Source organism: Ictalurus furcatus, chromosome 5, assembly GCF_023375685.1.
Source record: "Ictalurus furcatus strain D&B chromosome 5, Billie_1.0, whole genome shotgun sequence".
Classification (NCBI taxonomy): Eukaryota; Metazoa; Chordata; class Actinopteri; order Siluriformes; family Ictaluridae; genus Ictalurus; species Ictalurus furcatus.
In genome coordinates, this window is record NC_071259.1 from 27,661,182 (window position 1) to 27,682,163 (window position 20,982).

General features: G+C 40.7%; 1 protein-coding gene across 5 annotated transcripts in view; it reads right to left on the bottom strand.

The window, feature by feature from the left end:
- dab2ipa (DAB2 interacting protein a) overlaps window positions 1-20,982 on the bottom strand; it is a 93,814-nt gene that overhangs the window by 9,465 nt on the left and 63,367 nt on the right. For all 5 annotated transcript variants that reach the window (XM_053625573.1, XM_053625572.1, XM_053625576.1 and 2 more), the window contains 7 exons: window positions 14,240-14,384; window positions 12,519-12,663; window positions 7,800-8,036; window positions 6,928-7,129; window positions 6,335-6,516; window positions 3,088-3,988; window positions 1,763-1,915 (listed from right to left, as the gene is read on the bottom strand). In XM_053625573.1, coding sequence (XP_053481548.1) covers window positions 1,763-1,915; window positions 3,088-3,988; window positions 6,335-6,516; window positions 6,928-7,129; window positions 7,800-8,036; window positions 12,519-12,663; window positions 14,240-14,384 — 1,965 coding nt within the window. The remainder of the gene's footprint in view (window positions 1-1,762; window positions 1,916-3,087; window positions 3,989-6,334; window positions 6,517-6,927; window positions 7,130-7,799; window positions 8,037-12,518; window positions 12,664-14,239; window positions 14,385-20,982) is intronic.

The following is a 20,982-nucleotide window of genomic DNA, read 5'->3' on the forward strand; positions in this document are numbered from 1 at the left end:
TACAACAATTTGGAATGTCCTGAAAAAAAAAAGAAAGCACTAGTGTACTGAACAACAACAAAAAAAAGAAACCAACAATTTGGTGATGTCAGTGATTCGCAGGCTTGATGCAGTTATTGCAAGCAAGGGATATGCAACCAAATATTACGTGTTAGTTACTTTAATTCTTATTTGTTCCTATACTTTTGCACACGTGAGCATCGGGTGTTCTGATACAAAAGGTTCTATTTTATGTTCTTTAACACATCTAGATGTAGATACCAGGAAATAAAAGCTGAAATCCTAAACGCTCGTCTCATATCCATCTTTTGATCTCAAACCCAGATGTCTTTGGTGTACAGCACAAACAAATGAACTAGTCTTGCCGTTCCAATAGTCTCAGATGAGACTGTAAGTCTTTTCCATAAGCAGTTTCACAGATACGTATTCGGTTGACATATAGCACTGTCTAATATACCAGTTCTGGCCTCCTTACACTTACAAAGACGGAATTCTGTAACGGACGTAGCGTTCATTTTATACAGTAACGAAGATGAATAAATGTTGTGCAAAGATGTGTAGGTACATACAGATCGTATTGCACTAGCTCAGGCACACGGATGTATATACACATAGCCTGAAAGACTGAGCTGAGGAGAGAGAGAGTGTGAGTGAGCAGTGAGTACAAAAAGGAACATAATTTAAAGCCTGTATCCATCACCATTCTGAACAAGGCCAAGTTATAGGACAGGGCCAAAAGAAAATAACCAGCCGTGAAGAAAATAACCCATCAGCCTTCTGTTGCTGTATTCTTGCCTCAAGGTCACTCCGTTCCACGGCTACTTGTTAAAAATTCATTGTAGACCTTTAGAATAACACACTGTTTGTGGTGAAAATTACACTGTAGAGTTCATAAACATGTGCACTGTACATACTAAACCTGATCAGCTTTAGTGTTCAGGAAATGTAGGTTTTATATAGGGATGGGATTAAAAAAAAGAAAAAAAAAGAAGTAGTAATCCACCTGCCCCCCCCCCCCCCCCACACACACACCATCACCAAGATTCTTTATAAAGCTCAGAGTTCAAACTAAATTTATATTAGCCTCAGTCCTTCATTTACAATTTTAAGACCCTGAAAGTAGCCCAGTCCCTTCCAGAACAGAGCTAATAATATTAGCATCAGGAGACAACTGGACCCTGAAAGAAATGAGCGTTCACACACCAAAATAACCCTTACTGTAAGTCATTAGCACCTCCAGGTAGCTACAATACCTTCTGTGTTCTTAATCCCTTATTCTACATCCACACTAGAAGGTGACGAAGCAACAGATGGCTATTCATTTTCTTCGTATGTGACAGAGCTGTGATTTCAGCAACAGCCTCAGGTGAGTATTTTTAACTAGTTACTGTTAACTAGCAAGTGCAAATAACATAACATGTAAACAAATAAATCATACTGATTAGTGCATTGTTTAATTTGTCTGTAGCTAGTTAGCTTTAGAACACTTATAACTACGTCCGTTTCTCATCAGAACTAAAAACAACGTTGGACACGCCCCAAAAGCAACAACAGTAGCAGCCACTACACCCGCAAGCGTCACTAGCCAGTGACCTGTCCAGTATTTCAGTCCTTACCCTCGCAACTACATATAGTACATTCCTATTCATTTCAGCGCAGTTACTAAATATTATGCTTTAAGATAAATAACTGAACCATAAGGTTGGACTTTAGAGGTTTAGCCGTCATGGTAAATTATGTGCATAAGTGTAGTGGGCGTTACCTTTTCAGCCTGGCTGAGCTCATCCTTGTTGAGGAGGTCTTCCCTGTGTTTGGAATCTGGGTCAATTCCCTCCTGCTCCAGATACTGCGCGTTCATATTTAGCAACCACGCAGCCGTGCGGTCCAGAGCGCTGGGATTCACTGGAGATGGGGCCTGTTTAAATTCCAGATACAATACACCCGATGCACACGGTGAGATGTACTGGGGGAGGGCCAGTATGATTATTTCAAACAGTGAAACATTTCGAAGCAAGAAAGGTTTTTGAGTAGGGATTAGCATGTTTCTACTCTCCAGTATTAATATGCTTTGTGCTCTTTGGTTTTGCTCTCACAGGACACAGCAAGATAAACTAACTCTACAAGATAAACTAAAACTTATCATCCTAACCACATTGTCTCTGGGCTGCTGGTTTGATGAACATTTCGTTTGTTTGCTCATTTTAACAATTTGGCTCCGTTTCCAAGCACGTACCTGCACAAGCACGCTCCTAAAGCCCTTTTAAAAAGGCATTAGATGTTGTTTTAAAAGTTTTCAAGGTGACAAGAGCACTCAGGCCGGCTGGGGGATGCTTGATCCATTTTTAATGAAGATTCATTCTGTCAGACTTGAGACGAACAGTTTGGCCAATCTGTGCAGTCATTTAATCAACTGTGCTCCGTGTCTCTGCTCGGGCTATTAATCTAGCCTGTCTGCTTCATTCCCACCCGCTCGTCCAGCTGTGAGTTAAATGCCAAACTTTTAACTTGACTAAAAAGTTTAACTTGTGTGATTCCACCAATAAACTAATATATATATATATATATATATATATATATATATATATATATATATATATTAGTTTATTGGTATTTATTGGAATGAAGCAGACATATATATATATATATATATATATATTAGTTTATTGGTGGAATCACACAAAAATAAATCTCATCATGCCCCAGGTAAATTATAGCTATTCATATCAGAGTTCTAGATAAATGACAGTGTCATTCAAAACAGATGTCCAGATGTGAGGTGTCTTCCTACAAAATCCAAAAGTATTGTGGAAATACATGTAATGTGCATCAATGTAAAGGTTTTATTTAATTAGGAAGTTACAAGAAAAAAAACTGACATTATCTTGAGCTTATATTGTCTATAGCTCAAAGAATCATTAGCTATGATGAGTTAGCTAGTCAATTTCCTTTGCAAATATTAGCTAGCTAAGTTAGTTTGATTGTGGCATTTGTGTAGCATCAGTCTACGTAGAACCCTTAAACGATCCCCCCAGAAGGACAAAGCGAAGACGACATTTTTCTTTAGGAACAGGAATGAGACTGGCTCACCTGTTTGTGCAGTGTGCGAGGTTTGGTCTCGGGACTGTCTCCTTTAGAAGACGAGGACTGCTGCCTCAGCCTGGCTCCATTGCTGGGCCAGTCAGGAGATGACGATGACATCATGCTGCCACTGGAGGGCCGTGGATAGGGTGCAGTGTTGAGCATGCTGGGAGGAGTGCGTCCTCGAGTGACTGTGGGTGGAGGAGGCTGATCGATCCGCCTCTGTGGGCCAGCACTGTTCTGTCGTGGGATGTTGGATTGGTGCTGGGACTCAGTGAGGGACATCTGTCTTCGTGTAAACTCACCAGAGCGTCGCGCAAAGTCATCAGCGTTACTTGCTCCTGCTCCTCCACTTCCAGACCCTGTGCCCATGCTGGCTTGTGTGATGAATGTGGGCTTGATCCCTAGTGTGGCCACATCTTCAGGATTGCCCTGGGAACCGGTGGAGCTTTGGCATTCTGAACCTGAATCAGCAGTGCCACGTGGAGACACTGGCATAGCAGCCGCCATCTGGTACACAGGGTTCTGGAAGCAGAGAGGAGCTAGCAGCTGTGGCCGGCCTGGGGCACTCTCTACGCCTGGTGTTGTGGGTGTTTGCCCACTCTTCCTCAGGGTAGGCCCTCCAGCTGTGCCACCTTTCAGAGTACGGGCAACCCAAGCCCCTGTGCCCTGTGTGTCATTGGTAGGGTCACTGGACACTGTGTTGGCGCTGCTCTCAACACTTCTGCTGTCCTGTAGGTCCACCATGGACAGGCTCTTGCTGCCATTGGAGATCTGCATGTCTGGCTCATTGGCCTCTGAGTAGCTGGAGCTGCGAGCTGGAGATGCCTGAACTCCTGACGCCCTAGTCACGAAGAACAGATCCTTGTTCTCAGGGGTCGGAGAGGGCAGCCTGGTGAAATCCACCAACCTGCAAATTAATAAAGTCACAGCTCAGCTTTTGACCTGCCTCACTGCATAAATTAGCATGGCTGATATAGATGCTAATGAGAACACCTTAATAGCATAGATGAATGTTACCAATCTTGGACCTGGAGCACACCTTCCCTGTACATAGAGTTCTCCCACTCACACTGATTCAGGAAAGGGTTTTTATTAGTTGGATTAGGAGAATTGGAGCAGGGTAGAGGTACTTCAGGACTGGGATTGAGAAAAGGATTGTTCTCATGTAAATCCACAGACGCTAGTACTAAATGGTAGCTCAGCGGTTAAGACGTTGGACTACTGATCATAAGGCCATGAGTTCTAATCCCAGCACTGCAAGCTGCCACTGTTGGACCCTTGAGCAAGGCTCTCAACTGCTCAGATATATAAATGAGATAACTTCGCTCTGGATAAGGGCTAACATCTACATTTACGTCTGTAATTGTAAAAGGTTTGTGACAATCATTAAACTCAAAATTCAGACCTACAATGGAAGAAGCTCCCACTGCTACTATATACCTGCACTTTTGCAATTATACACAAGTATGCTGGAATTATTTTCAGTTTATCAGCTTACAGGGTGCTATGTGTACCTCTCATTTCAGCTGAGACCTCTTGACCGCCAACAGGAAATGCGAAAACTGCAAAATGTGCCGACTAATCACTTTACAAAACAATGCACCATCAACAGATTTAATGAAGCTCTATAATGTTTTGAAAACAGCTCTGCTTGGGGGCTGCTGAGACAATAAAGATCTTTTATAGTGTCAAATAAAGTTATAATGAAATAATTAAAGCTTTAATTCTGTGCTACTACTTCACACTGAGAGTGGCTTAATTTCCATAAAAAGGCTTTTAAAAATGTAATTTCCTTTATTTCACACTTTGTAGTACACACTTCATCTATATCCTATAACGTCTTGATTAAAACCCTTATTATTGCCCGATTACTGCTAACAGAATCAAACTAGGTTTATAATGGAGTCACGTCCACTGTGAAGTTTGGACATTTTTGCGTATTTATTGTGCTGTATGAAGTGTACCTGTGACTGTCACGTATAAAAACGGAGCAGTTTTACAGCCTTGAATGCCATTTATATTAAAAAAGATGGAACACTGTATACATAAGGAGTCTCAAAGTTGAATGAAAAATGACAGCGCAGTGTGACCACCTAAACCCCTATCGCTTTACTGCGCTTGATGAGCACTCGTAATACAGCAATAATACATGTGCAATCGACAGTTTATTATTATCAACTAGTGCCTAAAGCTTTACATAAATGATATTCCAGGAAAACTGTTCGTGAGTTACAACTCTAATACTGACACACTCGTGATGTTTTGTACTAGCTGTAGCTCTGTAGTGGTGCTAATTCCTGTTTTTATTGTTTTTTTTAATAACTATATTTTTTCCCAACATTAAACATGTATGTGTTTAGCAAAATTCATAATAATATAAACATAATAATTATAAAAGTATGTTAATATTACAGACACACACACACACACATACATACATACATACATACATACATATATATATACATACATACATATATATATATATATATATATATATATATATATATATATATATATATATATATATATATTATATATATATATATATATACACACAATTTTATATTACAGTTGGGGGCAAAAGTTTGTACCCCCATGCTTTTCAAATTGAAAACTGGAAAATGTGCCCCAAGACCTATTCTGATGAAGACATTAGATATATAACATCTGTCAGAGTCTGAGTGTGTGGGGTGGGTGGGCTACAGGGGTCTGAAGATTACAACTAGAGACCTTTTGAGAGAGAGGATTTTGAGGATACAAAAAAGGTTTAAGTTAAGAACAAAGGAGTGGGTTTAAAAAATTATTAGAGACCATTTCTGTCACCTTCAGAAATTTGAATCTGGCATTTACTTTTTTTTCCCCACAAAGTTTGACCACTCGTTATTTTATGGAAGAACATCTGTGAAACCCAACATACTAAAGGTATTGTTACATCCCTAATGTGTATTAAGGGTGTGCAAACGTTTACACTCAACTCTGCGTTCTGATTTTTTGTATATTTTTCTGTAACTATGAAATCAAAAGGTCACTTTAGTCCCTGTGACATTTCCTCCATCGCCATTGAATTTACACTATCACTTAGATCAATCATTTTTATATTGATAATAATTGAATATTTAAAAATAAAGTTGATCAAATCCAAACAGACAGTGTGTTTCCATGTGGACATGAGCAGTACATTCATTGCTAAATGGATAGTGAACAGAATATTAATGCTAAATTGGGAGCTGTACAGAATGTCTCTTTTTACCCGCTGAGCTCTGAGTCCATGACTAGCTTGTGCAGACCGGTTGAGACGCTACTACAGCCGGGCATGCTTGGAGAACCCACGCGTTCTGTAGGGGAGGACATCGGCGCTCCAGTGGGGTTAGTCAGGGCCACGTTTACGTCCCTCAGGATCCGTACCAAAGGCCCCAGTTTAGTCGCCGTGCTCTGAAAACACAAGTGTACAGTGCCATTGAACACAGCATATTATTGATCAAACAGAAGGCTAAAGCACATCAGAATTAATTAAGATGAAGTGTTTTAATAAACTTCTTTCTGTGGCGTGATACGCATTCTACCCCTCAGAATATTGAGAGAAGCTGTGTTTCTCTTTTCCTTTGAATTATCCGATGTTTCTGAGATAAATAGCCTACCACCTGTAAGGCTTAACTTAAGAAGAGAAAAGGAGTCAATACTTTAACCAAAAATAAAGTAATGCAGACAACACTGAAATTGCAGCCACTAGGTCTAAGTCACTTAGATGTAGATGCAGCTTGATAAAAAAAAAAAAAAAAAAAAAAACTAAAAAACTACAGTATACATAGCTAATGATTGAGGTCTATAGAATGTTAAAAAGACCTGGTCGAGCTGAGCGACAGCCTCAGACAGCAGTGAGTGGAGTGTGGAGAGCTCTCGGCCCAGGTCAATGTAGCCCTCGAAGCCTGCTGTGTTGGAGATGGTCTCTGGGTTGGAGATCTCCAGCAGGAAGCGCTGCATGTTGGTCCACTCGTGCTCCAGGAACTGGTTCATGAAGGACATGTACTCCTCCTTACTGCCAAACCTAACTCAACACAAGACAAAGAACACATGCTGAGAATCCCTCTGTTCTGCACAGTTTCATGTGTCCTGGCTCGAACAGATCTGATTCAGCTCACCAGCTATTAATCAATAACTTAGGAAACATGTCCAAATAATGATCAATTTGAGCAGCATGATGCTAGTGAACAGCCTGGCTAGCATATGCTGCCATCGTCGCATATTTATCTGTAGCATTAGAAGTGAGAGTGACACATATTTTCAAGGCATCAATCATGAATTAATGGCAGATTTTGGCTTGAATTCAGTCGGCGTGTTTTCGAGAACAGACTGCCCACTGCTCTAAGTGGCTGCAAATCTCCACTAATAAAATCTGCAAAAAACCTTGGATAGATTCTTGAGGAGATTTGCGGGTTTTTCACTGAGTGATGCCTAAAAATGGCTGCTGCTTTTTGGAAACCTGCATCATCACCATATCTGCTTAAACATGGAAAACAAAGTTTTGGAGATAATGTTGAAAACTGTATACAAGATGTGTTTGCCTAATAAAAAAAGATGAGCGTGGCTCAGCTTTCATTTTCATTTGTTTCCATAAATCAATAAGTTCAGACTAATGAAGTCCTTAGTGAGCTGAATGATGCATGTTCGAGCAGGAAAGTTCTAAACCTGTTCACCTCCCATGCACTGGCACTCACTTGGTGAAGTTGGCGAGGTTCTGCGTGACCTTGGCGATGAGGGTGAGCGTGCGCGCCGTGCGGTCGTCAGGATATTCCTGCATGAGGTCGAAGAGCGATGGGGACATGATGGCGGGACACAGAAAGCGCAGGAAGAGCGAGGCACTGATCAGCCGCTCACTGATGTCCGGCCGACCGCGGTTACCGCACTCCTGCCTCCAGGATGCAAACACCTCCTTCAGCTCGCGTGGGAACACACTGCAGTGATGAGACGAGGTGCAGGAGTTTACAACATTGTACTACACCTATTGTACTGGGTTAAAAAAAAATGACCCCTATTTTACAGTTAATCTAAAATTAAAAATTAAAGATATCACATTTTTTTCCCCTTCTTCCGGCTGCTCCTGGATGCCCTTCCTGACGCAACCCTCCCCATTTTCCAGGCTTGGGACCGGCACTGAGAGTGCACTGACTCGTGCAACCCTCCAGTGACTCGGGTTGGTTCCCTGACCGGGAAATGAAAGACATCAATCTTATACATAAATTCAACAAAACTTGACATCAGTGTTATGCTGCTCTGCGACGCAGCCTGAGCAGTAGCTCAAAAAGACGAGATGGCTGGCTTCACGTCACTCGGAGGAAGCATGTGTTAGCCTTTACCCTTCCCGGTCGGTAGCTGTCGTATGACGGGGAGAACCGGCTTGTGGATAGGCATCGGCAGGTGACCAAATTGGGGAGAAAATGTTAATAAAAAAAATTCACCATGTGCAGGAAGTTCCCAAATTGCCAAACATCTGTGAAACTTAACGCACTAAATATCATGTTGCAAACAAAACAGGGATTAAACTAGACCAGGGATGTCCAATCTTATCCGGAAAGGGCCGGTGTGGGGGGAGGTTTTCATTCCAACCAAGCAGAAGCCACACCCCTAAGATTGGACACCCCTGGATTGGACATTCGCTTCAATTTGTACCCGTCCAAATGTAGCAGATAACAGTTCAGCCACAACAAAAAGAAACGTGAAGAAAAAGAGAAGGACCAATTTGAAGAACTGAGTTTGTCTCTCAGACTGTACTGAATCAGTATTGAATCAGCATGACTATGTGTATTTAATGTAGTCCTAACAACACTCTATGTTTAGAGACGCTCTCTCTAAATACTTTGATTCCTCTCATCTGGCTTGCTTCAGTTTTCATATCGACATTATAACAGCTCTGTCCTCCGCTGAGGCATCTAATCAGGTCTAACCTACTGTCTAGTGCAGTCTGAAATAAACTAAAAAAATAAATACAACATAAATAAAAAGAAAGTCTGTAGTGAAGAGTTGTGGCCTAGTTTGGAATTGATCGCTTATCTGAGGCAGAACTGGGACTCAAATTAAGATTCCCTTCAAAGGCAGAGGAAATTGAACTTGCGCGAGCTGTCGAACGCAGGACCAATTTCTTTACTCAGCATGATTTCTGCTATAACTGGGATTATAGTCATTTCCCACGCAGTCTGGGGGAAGAGGTTTCGCTTCACTCTTGGCTCTCGGAGGAGAGCGTACACTCTGGATGTTACCCGGAATGCTAAGCAAGCATGGTAAATCAGACACACTCAGACACACACACACACACCATCTGAAACCAACAAAACAATGAAGACATTCGTTTTAGGAACGCAGTTTGGTACATGGAAAACAGCAGACCTTCAGCATTATATTGTTATGCTGAGGTGCTGATACATGGACAGAAACAGGAGACAAGATCGACCATGCAGGAGTTTCCATAAGTCAGTTACTCTCAAGTCTCTGACGGATTTGATATCATGTAAGGTTAAGTAGATAACGATCGCATTTGATTGAAATGGTCTGCACTTTTATAGCATTTTTTCCAAAGCGCGTTACATTGTGTCTCATTCACTCATTCACACACACACACTCACACACCAATGGTAGCAGAGCTGCCATGCAAGGCGCTAACTTGCCGTCGGGAGCAACTTGGGGTTCAGTGTCTTGCCAAAGGACACTTCGGGATGTGGAGTCATGTGGGCCGGGAATCGAACCGCCAACCCTACGATTAGTGGACAACCCGCTCTACCACCTGAGCCACAGCCGCCCGCGTTTATAAGGTCTATAAGGATGTTTTCCAGTCCCTCCAAGATTTCACAATTTTACAAATGCAGAAATGAACGCAAAATCAAGCAAACCCTGCGATATTCAGAGGAGCTTACGATTTTTCTAAACTACCGCGGAATTTCCGAAGATTTGGGCAGAGACACTTGTGATATGACGTCATCACAATGCGCATTCAGCCAAAGCTCTTCGATTCACATGTGTCGAACACGAGTAAAACTAAAAGGCATCATTTACCAACAAAGACCATGCGAAACAATTTCGTACAATTCAAGCAGTTTTCCGTGAAACTAAAGCACAAAAAACAGAGCTGCATCACAAATTTTGAAAAAGCCACAGAAAACCAAACAGTTCTGGCCGCAACAATTAAAAAAAAAAAAAAGTGATATCCTGTAAGGACTGGCTTTCACACCTATTAGTCTGTTTGACGAGTCGAATCAGAGGGAAGTTGATACTTTTCATTTGCTTGATATTTAGATGGTTTGGTTTAATGTTGCACATAAATAACTGAAACAAAAAAAAACCCACCACAAACAACAACAACATCAACAACAACAAAAGACTGACTAAGGGGCGTGAAACATAGACTACGTTTACATGGACAGCAGTAATCTAATTATTGACCGTACTCTGAATAAGACAATATTCTGATTAAGGTGTTTACATGAGTCGCTTTTAGAATACTTCTTTCATGTTCCCGTTTTACATGTTATAGAACATAGATCGATTAATGGCACACGCCATCCGACGTTCCCTCCAGAATTTCACGTATCGACATACAGTTCGTCTCCGTTATGGTACCGTATACAATTTTGGGTGTCTTTTATTTTTTTAATTTTTACAAATGCTTCAAGTGCAGTTAATTATTTGTCATGCTGTACGTGCAAATAGACGACTGCTTGAAGCCGTGGACTGCGTCCCAAACCGCGTACTTACCATCTATATAGTAGCTGAGATACATGTATTTCTCCTACTATAGAGTAGGCAAAAGACGCTCTCTTGTTTGCCGTCAAATGGTTGAGCACTGCTGTGTGTGTATGTGTCCTGTCGCAAAATGCGGTGAAAACTCTCACACGGCGTTAATAGTGTGATTAAAGTGTTTACATGTCTGTAATACACGTCGATAATGTGACCAAAACAGGAGTACTCCACACGACTTAATTCCATTTGTGTTTACTTCGAGTATGACTTTAGTCAGATTAAGGTCATCAATAATCGCTGTTTACATGCTAGTTTCTTAATCAGAGTATCGTCTTAATATAGGATTATTGTTGTCCATGTAAACGTACTGACTTTCTTTCAGAAATCAGTTCAGAAATATGGTGATAGAAAAGGTAAACAAATTTTTCCCAAGTGCATAGAAATCACAAAAATCACCCGAGCACAGAGAACACGGCGTCAATACTAAAATAAAAATAAAAAAAGAATAATGTGATAATTATGTAAATAACTATTTTTGTCTGATCGATCCAGAATTTTTTTTTTTCATCAGTCCAAATATCCAGAACACACATTCCTGCAGCACTACAGCTCTGTCCTGTGGTTCAGTTAGTGCTGTGTGACTGTGCAGTGTTTATCAGTTCGTATCTACAAAAAACAAAGAAATTTAAAAAAAAATAAAAAATGACGCACCCTAAAATATGGCATGTTTGGTTCACTTCCTGCAGTTGGCTCGATTCAGAGTCTTTTCTCACTGCAATCAAACCTCACTCATTTAGAAGTTCACGTCGAAGTGGTCCGAGACCTCCTCGCTCAGACGCCCTTGATCAGACCTGTGGTTTTGGTCTGATTTGATGTGAATGTGATGTTCTCACCTACCTAACGAACCACACCGAGGATAAAAATGCACCAGGGTTTGATTCAAACAGATTAAACACTGCACATGTGAAGCAACACCAAGTGATCGCTTCTTCAATGAATCCTTACAAACATGAATCAGCTACTTCAGTGGCGGTTTTAATGTTTTGAAAATATACTTTTAGTTTTTAACTCTAAACTCCTTGCAGAAGGTGAGGTTGGAATTTCATCTTTCCTTACCTCAGGTCTTTTTATGCGCACTCTTATCTGAGGAGTCATTCCTGTCTTCCAGATTTGATGCTCTTTTTCTCTGACGTCCTACATTTTCAATATTCAGCTTCTTATCAGTAACTCTATGTACCGTTAATCTCTTCTGAGGCGAGTGAAAAACAAACCAACGGCCAAACAAAAATAATCGGCCGTCTGCAAGAAATATCTCAGCGATATCTCTTTCAAAATGTACTTCCTCCTCCAAGGTCATTAGGTCATTCCTGGAAACGACTGCATGACCTCTGTACAGGTCACACTTACACTAGCTTTTAGTGACGTTTGATGAACTTTGACAAAAAATTCCTCCATGTTGAACATTTTTATTTTGACCTCTGAAGGTTACATTTACAGTTTTAATTTTGCTGCTTCGGCATTTTTTTTTCCCCATTTCCTTACACAGAGAAGGTGTGATCAGATAGTGACACGAATGATTCAATTAGTCGCCTATTTACAAAAGTCATGACCAGACTACTGCATTAAAGGGACAGATTTCATTACGCCGCTCTGTATTCTTTCGCTGGGTTTAATGTTGGCGGTAAAGCAGGAGCGTAGAGCATTACCAGTAGGAGTTGATGATCTTGCAGAAAGCGAGCTCACAGCACATCTTCAGATTGCCTTGGTGCTCGGCCAGGTCGCTGGAGGAGCACTTTGACGGATCCACTTCGCAGTTTTCATCTGATTCGTACAGCGCTTTGATAAACTCGCCTGACACACACACACACACACACACACACACATATATTAACCTGCTGGAAATCAGATAACTTCTTTAAAGTATTTCAGTGTTCAGATGTTTACATCTTAAAATTCATGTTTTCAAAAACAACAACAACAAAAAACGAGCATCTATACATCTATAAACAAAAAATACAAATATTCACAAATTCAGATTCACTTCTCAAATAATTAACTTGTCAAATGTTTTAAAAAAATTCACTTGGAACAAACGTGGTAATTTCCCTGTGGAGTACAGTATATTGCAGCACTGGAGGCAGCAGTAATATTCGAAGTAAACGTGAGCGAGATCGTAGATGCAGGATCTTCCCAGCATACAGCGGATAACAAAGAAAACCCTATTGTGCTGAAGTGTGTGTGTGTGTGTGTGTGTGGCGTGTGTGTGTGTGCGTGGAGAGGGCTTCTGTGTCCAGTTGTATTCATCTGCAAGTTACCCGGATGTTATTCTGTATGCAAATCTAAAAATGTGAATGAACAGAGAAACTGAAACTTCATTTCGAATTTCAGAAATTTACACTCTGCTCTTCTGCAAACCTCAGAATTCTCACGGTTCACTCAACATTCAATTTCAACTTAAAATTCGATCAGAAAATAATAACATTCAAATTCAGACTTCTGCATTTAAAATCAAACGCGGGATTGCATGATTGTAAATAATCCGTGCATCATTCGCTCAATCCGTTTCGAAATAGAAATGCAACGATTCTTTTATTTGTCTTTTCTTTCCAAAAAACAAACAGTTCAGTGGTGTTTTCACGACTAAAAATTCAAACATTAACACTCAAATCTTTGTCTGTCACAATTCGAGGTTGAGCCAGAAGCAGGTGCAGATACAGATGCAGATAAAGACATTTATTTAAAGAAATGTACTAAGACACAAATACACTATGACAACCTTGAAACACACTGTGGCAAGAAACAAACATCAAGACATGAACAACGGGAGTCTAAGACAACAAAAGACCTACAAACCGTGCAGACAGGGACTATATATACACAGGAGTGCTCATTAACCAAAACGTGAATCAGGTGCAGGTGGTCATGTGACAACTAGTGCAGTGCAGTGGCTGATGGGAAATGGAGTCCAGAGTTTCTTGATACGTGACATTGTCTCTCTCTTATTTTTTTGCGTCCATAAAAAACAAATTCTGGAAGTTGTGGATGTCATGAAAATGGAAACCTCCCTGAACAGAAAAACGCCAAGCCCTTACGAGAGTAAGCTTCAATGCTCAGAACTCTTCTCTTTCTGACCATCTTGCAGTTGACCAGTGGGCCTTCAAAGAATTACTGATCTCTTAAATCAATTAAACAATGCTCTGAACACGGGCACTTACTGATGAAAAAACAACATGAACGAATAAATGACTGATCTTCCTGTACTCTAGATTGTACACTTGCACCACTAGAGCAATAGTGAAAAGACTACGCTGGATTGAACATGGTGGTTTTCTTTAATCAGAAAAAGCTTTCATCAGTAAACCTATGAAGAAATAAAACAGTCTTTAATAAAAAAATAAATAAATAAATAAAAAAGCTCAAATCTTACCTAAAGCATCCTGCAGGTACTTCTGGCCCACCAGTTTGAGATATTCCTCAATGGCTTTGGTGGCCAGCGTGTTCTCCCGAAAGATCAGGTGCTCGTTGTCGCCACACCGATCGACCTCTGACATCATCAGATCAGTCAGGAAGTCCTGCATCATACACAAAGGAAAACAACAAAACGACACAATGGCATTTATAATAAAATGTCACGATTTACAATTTTAAAATGCAAGCATGCTATTCCAACCATTGAATAAAAATGAACACCACTATGAGATGGCTGTCCACTGGTGAAGCAGTTTATCCCATTTCCTGTATGGAACTATGCTGAATTGTTCAATACTGCAACTCCATTGATGTCTATTGAATTAATCAATGACCATTTCCACGGCACCAGTTTAAAATCACACATCCTTTACAACAGCACAGTTTGGTCAGAAAGTGTTTGTTCGTTTTCTCGAACAGGAGCTCCTGACAGAGCTTCCAGCTGCAGGGAAAATCTCAGCTTTATATTAATGCACTTGTTCTAATATGTCTAATATTTCTATAGCAACCACTTAGACAGGGACTGGTACGATGGACGGTCCACATCAACAGATTACAAAAACGTGTACTTGTTGAAATGGTGAGATTTTCTGTGAGATGTTGTTTTATTTTGAGTCTCCAGTGCCAGTGCTTGATACTGTAACAGTCAGAGGTAAAGCTGATTCTTTAAGTTTTCAGGAACAGGATGGAGGGCGTTGCAGTTTATTGGTAACATGATAGGCTTTAAGAGAGGCTGGTGAAGGAAAATATCATATAAAACTGCACTCATTGGCAAATTGTTGCGGTATAAGATGAATAAAAACACTTCAGGGTATAGGAAAATCGTCAACTTTGCAGTATCGATGGTCACACGTCGCGGACGTCCACTTAGGTCCGCATTTGGTAAGGTTTATAACGTTCGCTGGCGGACGTTCCGAGAACGTCAGAGTCATAACATAATGTATAACATTACTGAATGTATTCATTTCAGCGAAAGTCCCCTAAGCTTCCCGAATGGCCGTTGGACGTCCTGTGAATGTCCTACGGACGTCGAAGGGGACCCTACACATGGACGTTCGGGGGACATTCGTAGAGGCCATTTAAGGGACTTCCTGGGGACCTTTTTTTGTCAGCTGGGTACATTTTAAGATGTTTGTGCCTAACAGATCTTTAACTCTTACTTAACCCTTTCAGAGGGTCATGGTAAAACTTTGACTTCTTTCTTTTAGATCTTCTAGACAATTTTTTCTATCAGTGTTTATAATTGCCTTATTTAAAAGATACGCTCTTGTTTCATTTCTACAACTTCTTGTAGATAAATTGCACAACAGATAAACGTATGCTCCGTTCTTAGGGTGTGAAAACTTTTAGCATAATGAACTTTTCCCGGTCGAGTGGTTGGAAGATCGAATCTGAACGAGCTGACGGTTCGCTAATGCAATGCAATCTCTGTTAATGCAATGCGATCATGCTAGTGATAATGTAGTGGAAACTAAGAAAACAACGAAAGCACGGAGCACATCATATGTTCTGTGTTCAGCCAGTCAGCTTTGTGTACTGGGGTACTGGACAGTCTTTGCTGGAAGGAGATGTACTGCAATTTTAATATCCAGTCTTATCAGACGGTCCTCTCATCTAGTTCTCTCCTTGTTTTTGTGTTACATTCTGCACTGTACTATTCTCTCTCTTTGTTTAAGTATGTTCACAGAATCCAGAAAAGTCAGAGAACTGGTTCTTGACCTCTCCAGACTGGTTTAAAATCACAGTAAATAAAACATTTGTGTTGTATTGATTGTTTCATGATGTTTCAAGATGTTTCAAGATTCAAGAAAAGGAGTGAATAATTTATATGGTGTCAGAACGGTCAAAAATAAATAAATAAATAAATAAATAAAGAAAGAAAGAAAGAGTGTTTGAACAGAAATGGATTCTGGTGATATCAGATGATAAAGGAAGCAATCAAAGATATCCACCTGGTGGTAAACTATTGACTGTAGACTCATTTACAAAGAGAAAAATAAAATATAATATCCCTTGACAATCCCAGACTGACACGGTCATGTTCACTCAGAACTACTGTATATTTTCTCGAATCCTGAGATCAGATGTGTCTGTACTGCAGTCACGATACTCAGTGGATAACATGATTCCTGTGAGCCCTGCAATCCTGGCAGGACTCAAAGCACCAGGGATTCAACATGGCCGCCGAGGCTTAGTCTTTTGAGCTCAGCTCCGCTCTGGCTTCCTAGAGGTTCTGACCTGAAGACCTGCTGCTAATCTGCTAAGCTCTCCGTGCTCCAGCTGCATCCCATCCTGCATCCCCTGTCTTCCCAGATTTTACTCAGCACCATCAGCTTTCAGAGGACTTGAGCACAGAGAGCAAAGGCCACGTCGAGGAAAGAGCATCAACGCACAGTGCGAACCCACGAGGATGGGTTTTTATTGGATGAAAGAGCTGAGTGGAAGAGAACAGCTCCGATGACTCAGGAAAGCAGAGTGGAGTATGCACAATTAATTGAATCACAGCACTACGATCCAGATGAACTACAGCGTTCTGGCAGTGTGATCTTTATTCATTTTTAAGTAAGGAATAAAACATTTTGGGACATCCTGTTATAGGAAAATAATCGACGCCGGGGTTGTGTCATGCAGCCCCATGTGAAGTGCCCCTACGCATGAGTTACACTTACCAATCCTCATACCACAACAGTTTGCCAATCATTACATTTATATTTATAAAAGAATGTCACTTTAAAAAAAAAAAAAAAAAATCTGTTTATAAATACATTTAGTATCTGCTATGTTACAGCAGCTAGAAGCAGTCATTCCGGCACTTTCTCTTCGACTTAATAAGACAGAAGAAATGCAGCTTGTTACTGAGAAAAAACAAAATGCAACACACTCGGTCCAGGAAAAGGTAAAGCAGCTTTATCTCTGACTGTTACAAAGCGCTGACACTGGAGACTCCTCCCTACAGAAAACTTCACCATAACAAATATTATAATATTGTTTGGTCAGATAACAAGACAATTTTTAATGCATTTAGTATTTGTTTTAGATTCCGGGGACCATCTGTCATACAAGTCCCAGTGTTTTTGCTGTTACTGTAGAAAGGATAATGTATGAGAATGTGCACATTAATATAAACTTTTGATTTTCCTTGCAGCTGGATCTATTACTAGTATTAATGCGAGTTGCCTTTTAAACAAAAGAGGCAAAGTTATGTAGCTCTGCTTTGTCTGGGGGCCGGGCTAATTCTGGGCCAGAAAAATGCAATTAAAGACTGTGATAAAGAATCTAGTGAGATCTAGTGAGTTGCATGGTGATATATGAAAACACTTCAGACTGCAGCGTTAAGGGATGAAGCTTTTAATGTAAACACCCAGCTGTAAAACATCTGGTGCCGTAATGATACGGGGGATAAACAACAGGACCAAAAACAACAAAAAGAGAAACAGCAGTCTATAAATCAACCATTCTATCAAGTTCCTGTCCTCTATAATTTATAGTTCTTTTTTTATTGAAGAAGAAGCCTTTATTGATCACATATACATTACAGCACTGTGATAATTCTTTTCTTTGCATATCCCAGCTTGTTAGGAAGTTGGGGTCAGACATGATATGGCGCTCCTGGAACAGAGAGGGTTAAGGGCCTTGCTCAAGGGCCCAACAGTGGCAGCTTGGCAGTGCTGGGGCTTGACCTTCTGATCAGTAACCCAGAGCCCTAACCCCACTGAAACAAAGCAAGACATGGCATTTCATCAAAACTCCAGAGCTACACTGATGACAGGTTCCTCTAAGGTAAGTACCTAGAAGAGTGGCAGTGAGAGTGTGTTTCTGTGTTGGTGTGCGTGTGTGTGTGTGGGGGGGTGGGGGGGGGGGGGGGGATGGTGGAGTGTCTGTTTAAAAAAGAGCCCCAGGCTCTCAACTAATGACCCCAGCCTCCCAAAATGGGCCAGCAGAAAAATTACTTTCTGCACACACACACACACACAGAGTTGCATATGCGCCCCCACACACCATCACTCTTGTGCGAATCCCAGTGAGACCCCTTGGGCAGTGGCTGCATGAATAGGAGCTCATTAGCAGGGGGCAGGGGCTCTGAATCCCCACCTCAGTCACACTGTGTACACACTCCATCAAACCTCCACATGGAACTGATTCAATGACCAGCGCTGCTCCGGTATGATCAATACTCACTCCACAAACACAATAGTTCTTTAAACCTGTGTCAGAGTTGCATCTGTTGTAATTGGTTTTAGATTCATGGTATCGATACTTGGATATGATTTCTTGCGCTTGTGCAAATGTAGCCATTATGCGGGGAGAATGTGATATTATGAGGAAAACGCCTAAAGCCTAAAGCATAATGTCTACATTTCTAAAACAGTAGCCGCCTCAAATTTAAGGATAGAAATCCACAGCGACCACATTGTACATCATTCATGCAATCCAGCTTCATACTTCCCCTCATTCATGACTGCGCACTGACCTCCCGACAAAACCAGGAAGCCGATGGCATGCGAGGCGACCCTGATTGACCTTGTTTACGGTAACCATGCCACGGCTTAATGAAAGACAATACAGACACTGACCAGCTCCGGCCTCTGCTAATGAAAGACAATACACTCCCGATATACTCCCTGACTAATGTCCTGTGTAATGACAGAGCATACCATAACTGACTGATTTAGCCCAGCGCTAATGACAGGCTAAGCCCGCCAATGACCACTTTGACCAGCTCAGAAATTATACATTATACAGTAGGTTCTGTGGCCAATAAAGGTCTTTCGTTGTACATGGTGGAGACAAGAACAGAAATGAAGCTAAAGAACTCTCAACGTGGTATTTTCACAACATGCAAAACCCCATCCATGGACACTGGGAAGGTATTATCACCTTTCATAACCTAGAACTAATTTGATCAAACCAGGTAGAATAGTTGAACGCATCATTGAACACATTTTATATGATCCAGCATGTACTGTATTGCTAATGTTTGGCTACTGTTTTTATGCCACCAACTAAGTGAACTAAACTGTTACTGCTAACCTGAACTAATTATGTATTTAATTCTCGCTACTATTTACAACAGGACACATGCTTGTCTTTGGTAGTTGGTAGAGCAGTCAATGTTGTGAATGTTAGACCACTAATACCACTTAACTTTGGCTGTCTCTTTATCTACTTTGCTTAATAGTACTGTTTGTTGTTTTTTTTGTAATAATAATAATTGTTATTATAATTAAGCAGCCCTGTGAAAATGCTAAGCAGTTCTAACTTTTATTGTTGTTGTTGTTTCTGTTTCAATGTTTGAAATAATGATAAGAAAATGGCCCTGGTGGTCTATTTTCTAGGCAAAGAAAAAGTATTATAAATTCTTTATTAGAATATTTTGAGATACTGGATTTTTGATTTCCATGAGCTGTAAGCCTTAATCATCGCGATTAAAACAAACAAACAGAAAAAGGCTTGAAATATTTCACTTTATGTTTAATGAATCTAAAATGTATGAAAGTTCCACTTTTTTAAATGAAATTACAGGAAAAAACGAACTTTTCCACGATATTCACATTTTTTGAGACGCACCTGTATATTAACTTGTAATTTGCCAGATGGGAAATTATGTCATAAATGCTTAGTATGTAGATATCATCCTATATAACACAGCTGTTAAAACTGGGCCACAATGGGGATAATTGCACCACATGCCAGTTCCTTCAATTCTACTTTAGGGGTAATGTTTCAAACTTATGAAAGTGGCAAAAAAAAAGCCACTCCGTTTTTGCCAAGAAGAATCGATGAAGTGAAATGAGTGATCCAGAGTGAGGCTGAGAGCTTTTGTACGTGTTGTCACCTCATTCAGAACTGATTTATGAAGACAATCAGCGCCAAAACACGCTGTACGCTTGAGTTAATGAAGACAATAAGAGCATTCACGCCTCCAACGATTCCACGAGAAGAGACAGGGCCTGTCTCCATTGTTCTCGTCTATCGACTGGGTTGTCAGACGGTAGACTTGGAGTAAAGATCACAAAAAAGGCCGATTCTGCTGAGGTGTCTGGTTTAAAAAAGTTGTTAAATCCATCAGTTGAAGTCTATTTTACAGCTGTATTAAGCCATGGACTCCTTCCAGCATCGTTTCCATTTAGACGACTTAATTCGATATACAAAATAACATTAGATACGTTAATTGTGAAAAAACAAGGAGGGCTACAACAGCGAGTTGGCGCTCTGGAAAATATTTAAATGATGAAACAAGCATAATAAATTCCAATAAAGTTCAATTCTGACAAACAGGGGTTCCTTGAGGGTTCTTTGCACAAGTCAGGGTTCTTCACTTCTTGAAGGAGTGACCCTTAAGGCCCGCTCTGCATTTCTGAGAGACCCTCGGTTCATTCATTCATCTTCATTAACCGCTTCATCCCGATCAGGGTTGCGATGGATCCGGAGTATATCCGGGAACACTGAGGGCAAGGCGAGAATGTACCCTGGATGGCACAAACCTATTGCACGGTTCAATATAGACCAAGGGTTCTAGAATTGACTTTTGAACCAAATGAAGCTTGCCATGTGTTGGATAGTAATGGGTTTTTAGCTTCCCAAAGGGGAGCTACCCTTTGTAAACCTCCCTTCTAGGTAAACCTAACGTTGTAGGATTCCAGCCCACGACTTCAATCAGTCATCTGTTTGCACATACAGCATGACAAATAATTAACTGCA